The sequence below is a fragment of the Suillus paluster genome (assembly GCF_016628075.1).
Source record: "Suillus paluster strain FC165 chromosome Unknown EDB91scaffold_14, whole genome shotgun sequence".
Classification (NCBI taxonomy): domain Eukaryota; kingdom Fungi; phylum Basidiomycota; class Agaricomycetes; order Boletales; family Suillaceae; genus Suillus; species Suillus paluster.
In genome coordinates this window covers 504920-518163 of record NW_024537574.1, presented here as the reverse complement: position 1 = coordinate 518163, position 13244 = coordinate 504920, and the positions used below count along the sequence as shown (strand labels likewise).

At 45.5% G+C, this 13244-nt stretch overlaps 3 protein-coding genes across 3 annotated transcripts; 1 reads left to right on the top strand and 2 right to left on the bottom strand.

Moving 5' to 3' along the window:
- The first annotated feature begins 22 nt into the window (after nt 1-22).
- EDB91DRAFT_151250 (uncharacterized protein) lies at nt 23-1237 on the top strand. Its single transcript, XM_041326244.1, has 5 exons — nt 23-86; nt 148-333; nt 382-528; nt 586-767; nt 822-1237. Exons 1-5 carry the CDS (start codon nt 75-77, stop codon nt 892-894), a joined length of 600 nt encoding a protein of 199 aa, XP_041179440.1. The 5' UTR covers nt 23-74; the 3' UTR covers nt 895-1237.
- Nucleotides 1238-1511: 274 nt separating this feature from the next.
- Nucleotides 1512-5683, bottom strand: EDB91DRAFT_1345761 (kinase-like domain-containing protein; the record flags this gene model as incomplete). The annotated part of the gene is made up of 8 exons (XM_041325857.1): nt 1512-1865; nt 1926-2004; nt 2702-2748; nt 2799-2922; nt 3585-4225; nt 4276-4550; nt 4612-4643; nt 5448-5683. 8 exons carry the CDS (start codon nt 5681-5683, stop codon nt 1512-1514), a joined length of 1788 nt encoding a protein of 595 aa, XP_041179439.1.
- Nucleotides 5684-11224: 5541 nt separating this feature from the next.
- EDB91DRAFT_1049856 (uncharacterized protein) lies at nt 11225-12035 on the bottom strand (the record flags this gene model as incomplete). Its single annotated transcript, XM_041313495.1, has 2 exons — nt 11225-11891; nt 11947-12035. The coding sequence occupies 2 exons, from the start codon at nt 12033-12035 to the stop codon at nt 11225-11227; spliced, it is 756 nt and encodes a 251-aa protein (XP_041179438.1).
- Between the last annotated feature and the right edge of the window lie 1209 nt (nt 12036-13244).

The following is a 13244-nucleotide window of genomic DNA, read 5'->3' as shown; positions in this document are numbered from 1 at the left end:
ACATGCTTTGTTTGTTCCCGGGCTAATCTGTTTCATGTTGTCACATAGGGGTTTGGCTGGAGCAGCAATATAACATGATGCGGGTGGTGAGTAGATTCCTTACATTCATACTGCCTCGTTGACGCATATCGTGGGTTTCTATAAAAGTTGTATGACGACCTGTCGACTTGGCGGTCTGATCTGAAGAAGACTGCAATAAGTATTGCACCACTATCATACTCACTTTTGCCCCCACCTTCCATTCCTCCTCAACAATGTGCAACTTGGATTGAAAACACTGCTAAAGATTTACTCGAGGGTGGTTTGTTTTTACGGTTTGGAAAAGACCATAATGTAAGTGATTTTGTGCTGATCGCAACCATACTCATGGAAGATCAACAGGGGAGAATGAGGAATTTTGCCAATCCTGCCCTCCACAATGCTGCCATTGCCTTTTTTTACACAGGACCTTACTGGATCGCATGGAGGCGGCCAGATCAGTTCCATACTCAATTGCCCATATCGTGTTTAGCCTTAGTTGCCGCAGTGGTGACGTGTTTTTCTCCCCATGATGTCATGCCTGTGTGTTGACTTTTCTTTCTACAGTTCCACTGCATTTTTGATGGTCTTAAGAAGAACGGTAGCAGTAAATGCTATCCGAACTTTTCCTCCAAGGAATACTTGCCCATCTACCGGAAAATGCTCAGAATGATCAAAAAAACCCTCCAGGATGAATATCACGGCCCTAGATTGTTGGCGCAACTTCGAGAATGGGCTGAAGCTGGATGGTAAGTCCCTATTGTATATCACGCATGAAAAACTGTAAAATTTCATTCATATAGGGCCAAAAATCTCAAGCTTGACGGCAGCGCTGCGGAGATGAAACATGACCACCTCCAAGTCATTCTGGACTAGATATTTGTATTCTGTGCCTGATTTCTCATCCACTGCTACTATCATGTGCCTTCATATCTTCCCTGTCCGAGATTCAAATATTAAATCATTTGTAGCTACTAGTATGCTGTACAGAGTGAATAAGCTTGAGTGAGGTGTACAAGGAGCAATGTCTGCACAACTCCCATTCTTTGAGCGGTCTGTGGGTGTCTGTATAGAGATACAGAGGAAACCAGCGCTATTTGAGAACTTGTTGTGAGCTATTTGGTACTCGCTGGGTGTGTCTGTGAGCATCTGTACAGAGATTGACAAAAAGGTTGGCTACTGTAGTAAGCTAGGTAGTAGGGACTAAGCTACACAGCTGATTGTAGTTTACTGATGATCCATATACATTTGGCACAATGTGGTCCAGCCTCAGGCAGTCTGAAGAGATGTGATTGGACGCGGAAGCCGAAATGAATGGTATTGCAGAAAATGACCTTTTTGCGATGGTCTGTGAGCACCCAGTTGAGTTCGGGAAATTTAATGCCACCAATGCTTGAACACATGGTTCAAAATATAATGCATATGTCATGTCGCAAATTGGATCATTGAAGGATGTGATATTGACCCTCTTGAAACCCCAAGACTTCAAGGATTCATTGGGTTGTTGCGCCTGTGCGGACAGTGACAGACACACCAATCATTGGCACTATGTTTCGCAGCCGTGAACGGACGACACCGATCTGCTCGTAATCTTTTCGAAAGGATTTTCCCCAGGTCACAACAAGGTGAACCTCGTCAACTGCTAGCATGCATATCCGTGAACTGAATTTTGGACTATCTAAGACACTGGCAAATCCAGATGACTTTAATAGCTCTGGTGACATGAGCAGAACATGATATCCTTCAAGAGCTTCCTTGAACAAGTTCAACACTTTCTTTCGAGCCACATTGAGCATGTCAGCATTGATAGCAAGGGCAGTGAGTCCTGCTTTGATCATCTTTTCTGCCTGATGGACATATATAGTATGATGTCGAAACATTGAACACACAGCGAGTCGGTGGCTTACCATCTCCTCCTCGAGAACTTTTGTTGGACAAACCACAACCATAGCAGGATGTCGTGGAAATTTGGTACCAGGTGCAAGGCTGGGGTTTTCGGATATGGTCAAGACAATGTGCATGAGCCGTATGAAAGTATCAGTCTTGCCTGTACCCGTAGCGGTACACATGAGTACATTTTGTCCATCGAGTAGATGAGTGATTGCTGATAGTTGGAAGTCATGCATATTGTAAGGCATACATCCTTTGAGAATCTGACGGCAGAGATCAGCACCATCATTAGAGGTAACTTGAATATGCTCGTCATTCTGATTTTCATGCTATATGTCTAGTAGTACTATCAACTACTTGTCACTTATCGCTCACTTGTCTGAGTTCGGCACATGGTGGCACATCCAGCTTGTGCGGCATCCTCGGAATTTTGACCTGTTAGCGCTGAAGTGTTGACCACCGGTAAAAACCCTGCCAAAAAATGCAGACTAGTAATCACCTATCAGCCATGACAAAGTTTGATAATACTAGGCTGCACAATAGCGACAATTTCTTGACCTTGGTACACTCATTTTTTTAAAAAAGTTAAAATCAATATTTTAATTAAACAAGTGGTAACTATACATAGGTAATACTACAGCAAAGGGGAGCAACAAGGAGATAACTTAAGAAAGAGAGAGATAGAATTCTGATGTACCCTAGATTTCACAATCAGTTGGTTATATCGAGCACAGTAAAGTGGTCCTAGGCAGCACAATATATGTGTGGGGTTTCCCCGATGCCCACTACTTACCCAATGAGAGGGATACCAATACCATAAGATGTGCGTTCTGATGTACCCTAGATCTCGCAATCAGTTGGTTATATCAAGCACAGTAAAGCTTACCTACATCCTCAGAGTCAACTGGCTGTCCAGAAGCCAGATTGCGATATAGCAAGGACATCCAGTGAAAGGGACATCTCATGTTTGCAGAGGATTTGCCATGGTTGTCAGGGTGGGTGGTTTGACGGTCACTGAACACATGTTTCAAATATCAACCAATGGGTCAAGCGAGTTAATGCTTACCTTTATTCCAGGAGTCGATGACTGATTGATTGAGCATTTAATTGTGATACAGTGCAAGGGGATTGGGGTGTTTGTGGAAAATCCCCCATGCGTCATTGGTCATGACAGTGATATGATTCAATAAGGCGAAACTGGTAGATGTTGGGAATCAGGCTTCAGGAGTAAGGTACAGGTATCCAGGACAAGTTTGTTTCTGTAGCAGGCAGACCGATTTGCAGAAAAACAGCACTTGCAACTTGCAAGGAGGATGGGCAAGGAGATGGTAGGGTGAGAAAAAGATAAGAAGCTGCATGACTCAGCGTGGAATCGGCCCTCAGGAGTCAGGAGTTGGGATTTGGGAATCAGGCCTAGGGTTCAAACGTTCAAGATGCAAATTTGTCGACATGTATTTGACCGCATTGAACGGTTTGAAACCTATGAGAAACACATTGTTGACTTGTACACTGTACAGTTATGTAGAGATAGAAAGACATATTCAACAGCGTGATCTAGCAACTAATGGCTTTTTCCGCAGTGCAGTTGGGTGCATGGGAGAGGTATTATGTTGGTGTAAACTTCGAAATCACATTAGCTTCAGATTGTGAATGGGAAAATGAGACAGAATACTCACACATGAGTAGATCTGCGAAGTGGTGTTGCATCCGGCAGACATGGGGCCACCTCGGCCATCCAGTGTTCATTGGAGATTGGAGGGTGATGTGTGATGTGATTATCGGGAATGCTGAAATCCAGCAAGCATGTAGATGGCGCAGCCAAGGTGGCTTGAAGATCACAAAGCAATGAACGAAGATGCCCATAGTCAGGGTCTTCCAAGAACGCAAGAGAGCGCGTGTAGATGAGAACACTTGCAAATTTGATGGGAATTCCATCACATAAGACTTCAATGGTGGTGTTGACCTTGTGCTCGAGTATGGAAGAGCTGGAGAGTTTCTCATGGTCACTATTTAACCATGGAAGGGAGCTGCATAACAGATAGATCAACATGTATGTAAGCGATTCAAGGTTGTCACGATGACCTGGGTCAACTCCTAAGTGGTTGTTGATTGAAGCGAAGGCAGGAGTGCCAGTGAGACATTGATTTTGATGAAAGGGAATATGGACTCTGGTTGCAGTGTCCCAGTATTCCTTCGCGATACCAAAATCGATTATAAATGCAGTGTGCTTCAAATGGCCAAGGCCCACCAAGACATTCTGCAGTTTGATATCACAGTGAACATAATTGTTCAAGTGGATGTACTCAAGAAGTGAGAGCTGGAAAATGGGTTAGCCTATCTGCAACAACCCAGCACAAACCGACTGACCAGTTGGATTCCTAGATTGACAACAGTATGAAGGCTAAATTTTCGATCATGTGTGAAGAAAAGATCATGCAGTGATGGCCCAAGGAGGCCAAGAACCAAAGCATAATATGTTGATTCTCGACCAAACCAGAGAGCGCAGGGTATCCCAACTCCACCTTCAAGTCGTTTCAGAATGGCGTATTCGTGCTGTACAGAAGATGGCTGGGCTGTGATAGATTTGAGTTTTATGGCAACTGCATCATCTTTGATGATGTTCCGAGCGTGGTACACAACAGCTAAGTAGGGTCCATAGTATGTTAATTTTTTATAATCATAGTCAGCTTGTGAACAACACACCGTATGAACCAGATCCCAAAACATCTCCGAGTCTGAATCTACCGTCAACTCATATTGGGACCTTATGGTTCATGGTGGGTATACTATGAGATAACTTGAGCCTTGAGGCCTCGAGGAGCAACAGTCAAACTAACCGGGAATGAGACTTCAACAGAGACGTGATTTCGTATTTATAAATTAGCTTGAGCTGGCCTCAAGCCAGCTCAAGATGCTGTTGTTTATTTTTGGCTCACAGTTGGTTCGTGGGACTCCAAACGGCTAATGAACCAGACCAAACTATATATAAGTAGCCTGGCTCACTAGGATAGCCAAAATACTTGCAAACCGATGAAGACCAAGCCGGAGCGGGCTGTAGCCAAGCTGCAGTTGCACTAAGTATGATATATCACGGCGCCAGTGCAGGAAACCCAGAGTGATACATCAGACAGTGATGTATCAGCTACTGCAAGTCACGGGAAAGGCATAGCAGACAGGATATATCACATACCTTCTACAATTACAGTATGTAATACATTATACTGCCAGGGTGTTTTGTTGACAACACCTGGATTTAACAACATGACTCACTGGCGTGGCAGATCACCTTTATATGCTTCTAGTGTGGCAGTGAGTAGTGATGGAAAAGTCTGGTTCAGTCCAGTTCACCAGAAAAATCGCTGAATGCTGAACTGGACGTCACATTCAGTTCAGCGATTTTGCTGAACGTTGGACTGGACGTGTTCGAACACGTTCAGGACGTTCGGTTCGCGTTCGGTTTTGTGTTCAAACACTGAACGTTTCAACGTGTTTGAAAGTTGCGTGAATGAGGCTGACTATTAACATGAATTCTAATCTACGTGTCACTAAGATAAAGGTCAGCATTCTCAACACTAGCATCAAGCTCAACATGCACTGCTGCATCAGTTGCAGCTTGTACATGCTTATTATGGTAGGCACTTTTTAACAATTGCAATGCCTCGAAGACCTGGGGTGTAAGCTGGTTGCGTCGACTGTCATCCGTCATGCCGCTGCTTGAGAAGGCCCGTTCTGACGGTGTTGAAGAGCCTTGAATTGCAAGGTAATCTCTTGCCATGTGGGAAACGGTGGGGTACATAGTAGAATGGTGCTAGCAAATACATCAATAACTCGGAAGACTAGTAAATGCACAGTAAAATGCTTACCCCCCACCAACGGACAACATCGGCAACCTCCTCCAATGGGCTAGTCAAGTATAGGGTGAGCTTGTGATGTGGATCAATGTTCTGTTCGGATGATTGGCGAGCTAGAATTGTGGAGCGCATCCACAAATGCCCATATTGTGTAGCTCCGAGTCATTTGCTGGACTCTGGAATGGGTGACGGTGACTGCTGAGGGGCAGCTGCAACAGGTGTGTGATACTGATTGAACTGTTGAGGAGTTAGCAAGAACTTTTGACTATCACTCGGCATCACTTACTGCAGCTTCGAGTTTTTTCTTGCCTTCGTCAAAGGCATCAGTGTCCCATTGTGATCATGCATACTCGAGTTTATAGTTAGGATCAAGGGCTGTTCAACATAAGTGTTAGTTAGTGAAAGTATCATGTATGGAGACGGACCTAAGCAAATGAAGTAGACGTCTGTCTTGTCTATTTTCCAGCTCCACTTGCCCAAATTCTTGAGACCAGCGTGCAACGCATCAGCCACACTTGAGAACTTGTCATCGGCCACCATGTTTTGCCAGCTTTGCTGCAAGAATTCCAACACCGGAATTGCTCGCCAGACTGTTGGGTCTTTCGAGCTGGAAAAACTCTGGGTGGCATTGGCTGGCTCCTGTAAGAAGATGTGAAAGTTAGTGTAATACTAGAAGATAAATTAAACGACGCACCTGAAGGACTTCGTGGAGAAGCAAAAGCTGGAACCAGTCACTCTGACTTAACTTAAAGTCAGCATACTGCTTCTTTTGCAAATTTGGCACTTCGTCACTATCATCAGCAAGACGTACAAAGCGGTTGACACCCTGTGATTAATGAGTACATGATTATTATATTTGACCAAATAAAAAATGATGTGCACCTTCTGCAACAGAAGAAGGTGAGCAAGGCATGTGAAGAGTGAGGCCCACCAAGTTCAGACCCACTGTAAAAGTTCAAGGACAGGTACATTGACCTCTGCACATGATTGGCAGAAAAAAGCCCGAGCTTGAGGTGACTTTCGAATCTAGTCAATTAATATCAGCAGTGTTTACGTGGACTAGTACGAGTAGCTTTACGCACCTGTACGATGAGTGCAAGAGCCTTACCAAGTGCATTGGATGTGTCAGAATTGTCGACATTGTCGTTGTCATCAACATCGTTGCTCGTATGTCCAATGGCCCGTGAAAAATGGCCCGCCACAACATTGATTGCATGCTCCATACACCTAACTCTACGCTGACGATAGTCTTTGATCCCAGCTTCAGGGACAACTTCAGCAAATGTCTTGAGTGCTGAATCATTGTTCATAGCATTGTCAGCCGTAAACCACCCATTCTATACATGATATACATTAATTAAGATTAAGTGAGGGTGTTGAAATGCAATACCTTCTTTCGCAACTCAAAATGGTCCACCACTCGAACCAGGATGTCACTGATGTTGTCTCCTGAGTGATTGCCTTCAATAGACGTGAAAGAAAGTTGGTCACACTCAAGTTCCCACTCATGCGGGGCATCTGCAGGTGCATCAATATAGTGACCTGTGACTGACAGGTATGGATTGCCACTGTCCGAAGTCCAAGAATCAAACGTGAAGGACACTCGCCCAGGAATTTCCTTGAGACACTCGCGGATCTGAGACTTGGCTATCTTAGCACAACAAACAATCTCTTCGCGTACTTTATGACGGCGTGGGATATCTTTCTCAGAGAGACCTGGGTGAGTGTATGTGAGAAGTTGCCGAAAAGCACCCTTATTCGTGAGTTGGAAGGCTTCATCTTCGGCAATGATCAGTTCCACGATGTAGTCCAGCAATCCAGCAGTAGTGAATGCTGGTGCACGATGCTCTTTTACAACTGCGCTGTCCAAAGTCTTCTGATTAGAGCTAAAATCAGAATCTTCGTTAGATACATAGCAAAACGCAATAGATCACATACAGCATGTCATCCAAAGGTAGCGCATGCACATGCGGCTGAATTCCACACTTGCGGCAGCAATCTTTATAGAGCTTTGTATGATCCTTATGCCTGAATAGCACGCTGTCAGGTATATGTGGAAAATATAACAGATGACTTACCTCCGAATATGAGCACGAAGGGAAGTGACACTGCCCTTCAAAAAACTAAACTTGCAGGCAACCCCATTTGCCCTGAAAAGCGAAAGTTATCAAAGGCGAAGCAGCACAAAATGTCCCAAACTTACTTGCAAACCTCACACCAGTGCCCGTCCTCTTCCTTGCTGGTATCAGGGTTGATAGCTTTCGCTTTGCAGGTGAAAATGGTCCAAATATCTGCCGTCAAGTCACTTTTATGTCGTTTGGCACCCTGCACAGAGAAATCAATTTGTTAGAAGGCACAAACTTGAAAGATTCACTTACCTCACGGTCCACATCACCCATCTCTTTGGTTTGCTGGTATGTTGATGGGGGGGCATCGTCAACATCTGCATCGTTGGTACGTGTGTCCTCATCATCGTCCCATTCAGGGACTTCGACCACTGCATCCTCGTTGGACTCATCCTCGCTCTCGCTAACGACCACTTGATGGGTAGCCTTGCGTTTGCCCAAAACAGCGTTATTGGGGTTAGTAAGTTTGGACGCAGGGCATGGAACATGTGCAGAGCAACGTGATCCTGCAACGATGACAGCAGGGGATGGCAAAGACATGCGAGAAGTACTGGGCAGCGGGGTGTCGTCATCCGGATCGTGAAACCAGGTAATATCCTTGGCATCAAGGAGAGTACCATTAGCACCTACAGCACACTGGTCATTCAGCAGCATATTGAGAACACAATGTTAGCAAATTCACGTTGAAATGCTCACTTTTAAGTCTGCGTGGTGTGTGCCAAATGGTGCCTGGCTCGATCGTTGAGTGCTCCAGAGTCCACATGGAGCTTCGACTGTCGAGTGATTAGTGCAAATGGATACAAAACCTGCGCTACAGAGTACCTGTAAATCTGAACTCCTGATGCGATCAGAGTTCTTCACAACACAAGATTGCTTGAAAGATTTCCGACGTTGAATTGTGCCAGTGTGGTGGTAACAAAATGAGTTGATCAATCCGATAAGCTGACATGATGTTGCTGAGCTATAATTAGGTCACGCTCTGTTAGTGTTACTAACAGTAATCTTACTGCATCAAAATGTATGCTCCCGTTCAGCGTTCGGACGCGTTCGGACGCGTTCAAGACAGTTCTTGAGCTATCGAACGGAGAACCGAACCCTCAGTTCGGTTCTCCATGGCCCTTGAACGTTGGACTGAACTGCAGTCCGGTTCACCAAAAGTCCGGTTCGAACCGCGGTCCAAGACCAAACCTTTCCATCACTATGCTGTATGTCCTCTGTTTTGTATACGCGATGCAAATTGTAGACGCTGCCCTGAGGGAAATTGCGTGAGTATGAGTGGTTTGCGTTCTGGATTGAACCACATGATTCACTGCCGTGGCAGATCATGTTTATATGCTTCTAGTGTGGCAGTGAGTCGTGTTTCTGCTTTCACATCGGTGTGGTATGATTGATGGCACGACGCGTGAGTTACTAGTAGTTTTTTGCTGAGCCGCTCAACGGGGTTGCTTCTGGACACCTTCTACTGTCGCTTCAGCAATGGAGATCTTAGAATAGAGGACTCGCTTTTAAATGCTACGTTCGTTACTTGATAGCGCTCAGCTGATCCACAGGCCTTATTGCGAGGTTTGGCACTGGCAGTGGATGTACATATCTTATATGCAAATGTATGTTGGTCATAATGGGGTCGCACGTGTTTTTCCCGCTATCTTGTGTAGTGGGTCTTGTAGCGTCAGATTTTGTCGTTTTCCTGCGAGCTGTGGGAAAGCGCTCCTTCAAGCGCTGGAGAAGGACGAGTGCGGTGGAGGACGTAGGGGATGAAGTAGGGCCGCCTAGAGATGCGAGTGATGAGAAATCGCTGCTTCCAACGCTGGAGGATAAGAAGCCCAGCAAATGTTTCGGGTTACAAAATCAGTCATTCGGGCGAGGAATCCTGAGCAAGGTTATCTCGGTGAGGAGCAGGTCCTTAAATTAACCGTTCGTGCAATCAAACTCAAGGCATAGAATTGTAGGACTTGTACTCGTTTCCACATATTGTATTGTTGTAAAGAAAGACTGGCATATATTCTGTCGTCGGACCCCACATTCAGTGCCATACCGAATCTCCACCTGATAGCTGTTTGCATACCTTTCTGGACTTGAAACAATACAATATTAATGATGGGATACAAGAGAGTGATGGAAAACTAATTTAGGAGATAACAAAAGATGTCAATGAAGCACTGAAGGTGACATGTTGGATCCCTAATGTCGCCCATCAGTGTGTTGAATAGGCAGGCAACAAGCCCAGGCCATGAAACGAGCGCGCCATCCGTCTCTTATGGTGAGATGAGGATGCAAAGTTGACCCCGCTGCTCCTGCGGAGGTAGTGACTGGAGGTGTCATGGATGACGTGGCCGCAGTGGGTTGTGGCTGGGACGACGACTGTTGGCTCTGGGTCGTTCCGATATGTTGTTGTGTGGCATAAGGCTTGGATGGTCGAGAGGAGCTGGCAGTTTTCCCTCTCGCGTGATAAACTCTCTGCATAAAAGCGAGTCAGTGGCGGAGAAGAACCGAGAAGGAAATAACATACAGGCTTGCCCGGTGCGCACGGGACGTCGACCACTGGTAGGTTTCGCAAGCGGATGTCGCGCTCAGTTTCTCCGCGTGGATTGGAGCGGCGGCGCCAGAAGGAAGATAAGTGATCGAGAAGAGTGCGTTGAGGCTGTGCTGTGGTGCGTCGCCCACGCGAGGTGGAGGACTGATAAAATGATGGTAAAGAGAATCGTTAAAATATAGATGGAGACCACGTACATCATCAAAGAACCCTGGTGGTAGTCGACGAGCACCTTCGATTCGCGGAACTGGTCTTCGCGGGGCGCGTGGTCGTGTAGCATCAACCTAGGATATAGATATTCAAAGTCACACAAAAGGTCAAGAAACGCATAGCATACATGCACGTTAAACGGCTTCTTAATAGTGTTGATGATTAGACACATTGATTATTGACAATGAAATGAACCCAAGCTTACATTGTCTGACAAAAGGTCGTCTAGGCCGGCCTCTTTGACGATCGTAGAAACATCCCATGTGTATAGGTGGTTGTTGATGCCAGTAGCGAGAATCTTTCCATCCGCAGAAAAGGCAGCACAATTGACCAGGCCTTCGTGGTGAAGGGGTTGTCCGATGGGTTGATTGGTTTTTAAGTTCCATAGATGCACTGCGGTGTCAATGTCATTATTACGTTTCAATGTTGATGTGTATGGCGCTGGATCTGTTCAACTATTCTTCACACGCAAAACTCACACACGCACAGACGTCACACACACACAAACGAGACGCACACACATAATCACTCCGTCGCATACACACTCTCGTACTACCGTAGAAAAATTAGTACTGCACTATGATCATTCATAAAATTCATTGATGCCCCAAGGTATCCAACTCTGCACGTGTCAACATTGGGCCAGGCTCCGTGATCAGAGCTGCCGACAACTGCTGAGCCGTCTCCTCAATGAGATCAAAGGCTAGATGGAATGCCGCTCCTTTCTTCACTGTTTGAAGCAGGGTCTTCCAGCACTCTGGATTCACCCTTCCGATTTCGAACCCAAGCTCCTGGAAGCGCTCGACAGCGTCACGGAAATCTTGAGGATTGCGTCCATCAACGAGAAAACGGGCCATCGAGTTCCACCACAGTTGCCGCCAGTCAATGGAACATGTGGTGTTGTCAGTGCAGTATTGTGAGTGCTCGATAATGGGCGGCTCCTCGCAGGCGACAATGCGGCAGTGCTCGTTGAGAAGCTCCTTTAAATCTACAAAGGCGTTCCATACTTCAAACCCAAGTCTCTTTCGCACTGGTCCTGGAATATCGCGGACGCGAAATTCAATGAGACGGCGAAAAGCGGGAACAAAGAACTTTTGAATTGAAAATTCAAGACAGAGTGCCAGAAGTTCATATGGTTTGTGTTGAAATCGATGTTCTTGAAGGTGATTAATGGCGACATCGCGAGCTTTTTGACTCATGAACTTGTTGCTGAACCAAAGAAGGTCGATAACATCATCATGAGTGGGACCCTCAGGTTTCCAACTGTACGGTAATCCCACATTTAGAATAAAGGCGGAAGCTTGAAAACTTGTCTCACCTGCTGTATGCAACTGAGAGGAACAGTTCGAACATATTCATGCTGAGTTCGGGGATGACAATTGGATAGTCGTCGCTCGAGCCTTCCATGCCTTCCATTGGCTGAAATTGACTTCCAACAGAAAACATCTCCTCGAATGCAATGGATGAGCGTGATAATTGAGTTGCATGGACCTTGAATAGCGCATTTTCAACCTGCATTTTGACCGTTAGTATTGTCAAGGGAAACCAAGCGAACAAAACAATCTGACCAAGAAAATGTGAGTACCCTCAAGTATATAGAAACGGCGGTGTTGAAACTTGAGAAGACTTGGAGCTGACGTGCTGTTATGACCAGCGTCCCTTAACCTAACTAGTAGGTGTCTGGAGTATGGATCACACCACAGGACTCGTCTGAAGAGGATAAGGCAAGGATGATATTTGAGAGGGAACGTCTAGGCCCTACAATAACGTAGAAACGAGGAGGTTAAGTCTAAGGAGTACTACTGACTACGACCTAAACTATATACTACTCTCTAAGCGGAGATATCTGAGTATGAAAGGTTGTGATATATCTATATACGGTCATAACATTGCGCCTAGGGTATAGGGCGTCTTATCAACCAATCAACTACAAGGAGGAAAGGGTAGAGGGTTCATAGGGGTCAAGGGTATCGGTGATTAAGCAGGGTTCTCAGGGACTGCTTCTATTCAGGGTAAACGGAGATTAAGAAGGGTGAGAGAGTTCTGTGACAAGAAGTCTCAAGCAGTGATTAAGGATCTCAATAAGAGATGGGATCTGGAGATGTATCGGGTACGATCGGATCTAGGGATTCTCCAGGGTCTTCGGTAATGAACATGCTTCTCTATGAGCGATGCTTCTGTGATAGGGGTTCAGGGTTTAGCTGTAACTGTGCAACAGGTTCTTATGTAAGGGGTTCGGTGAATGACAGAGGTAACTCTTAACATGTCATGAGAAGTGAAGGTGTGCGATGTGAAGGGATGATGACTTCTTCGAGAGATAACTCGTAAGGGACTCTCGGTTTATGGTTTGATCATAGAGGCGTGTAGATGCTTATGATGTAACCCGTTGCCTAATCGTAGGACTTCTAAGGATATGATGGGTTCGTATGTCTAGGGTTACGGATATAGATGGATGATGTCGATGTCATATAGATGTGATGTAAAGATAGTGATCGTTAATCGGTTATCCATCTTATCTTATCGGATAAGGTGACTTAGGGTTTGATAATCGAAATTTAGATGCAGTTGGTAACATTCATGACACATGCCCATTGTTGGAGCCCCAAACATGATGGT

Bases quoted from the DNA above. Each gene is read 5' to 3' on its own strand.
- EDB91DRAFT_151250 (XM_041326244.1), top strand. The intron at 334-381 runs GTAAGTGATTTT...GAAGATCAACAG, and splicing joins GGTTTGGAAAAGACCATAAT to GGGAGAATGAGGAATTTTGC. The intron at 768-821 runs GTAAGTCCCTAT...TCATTCATATAG, and splicing joins GAATGGGCTGAAGCTGGATG to GGCCAAAAATCTCAAGCTTG.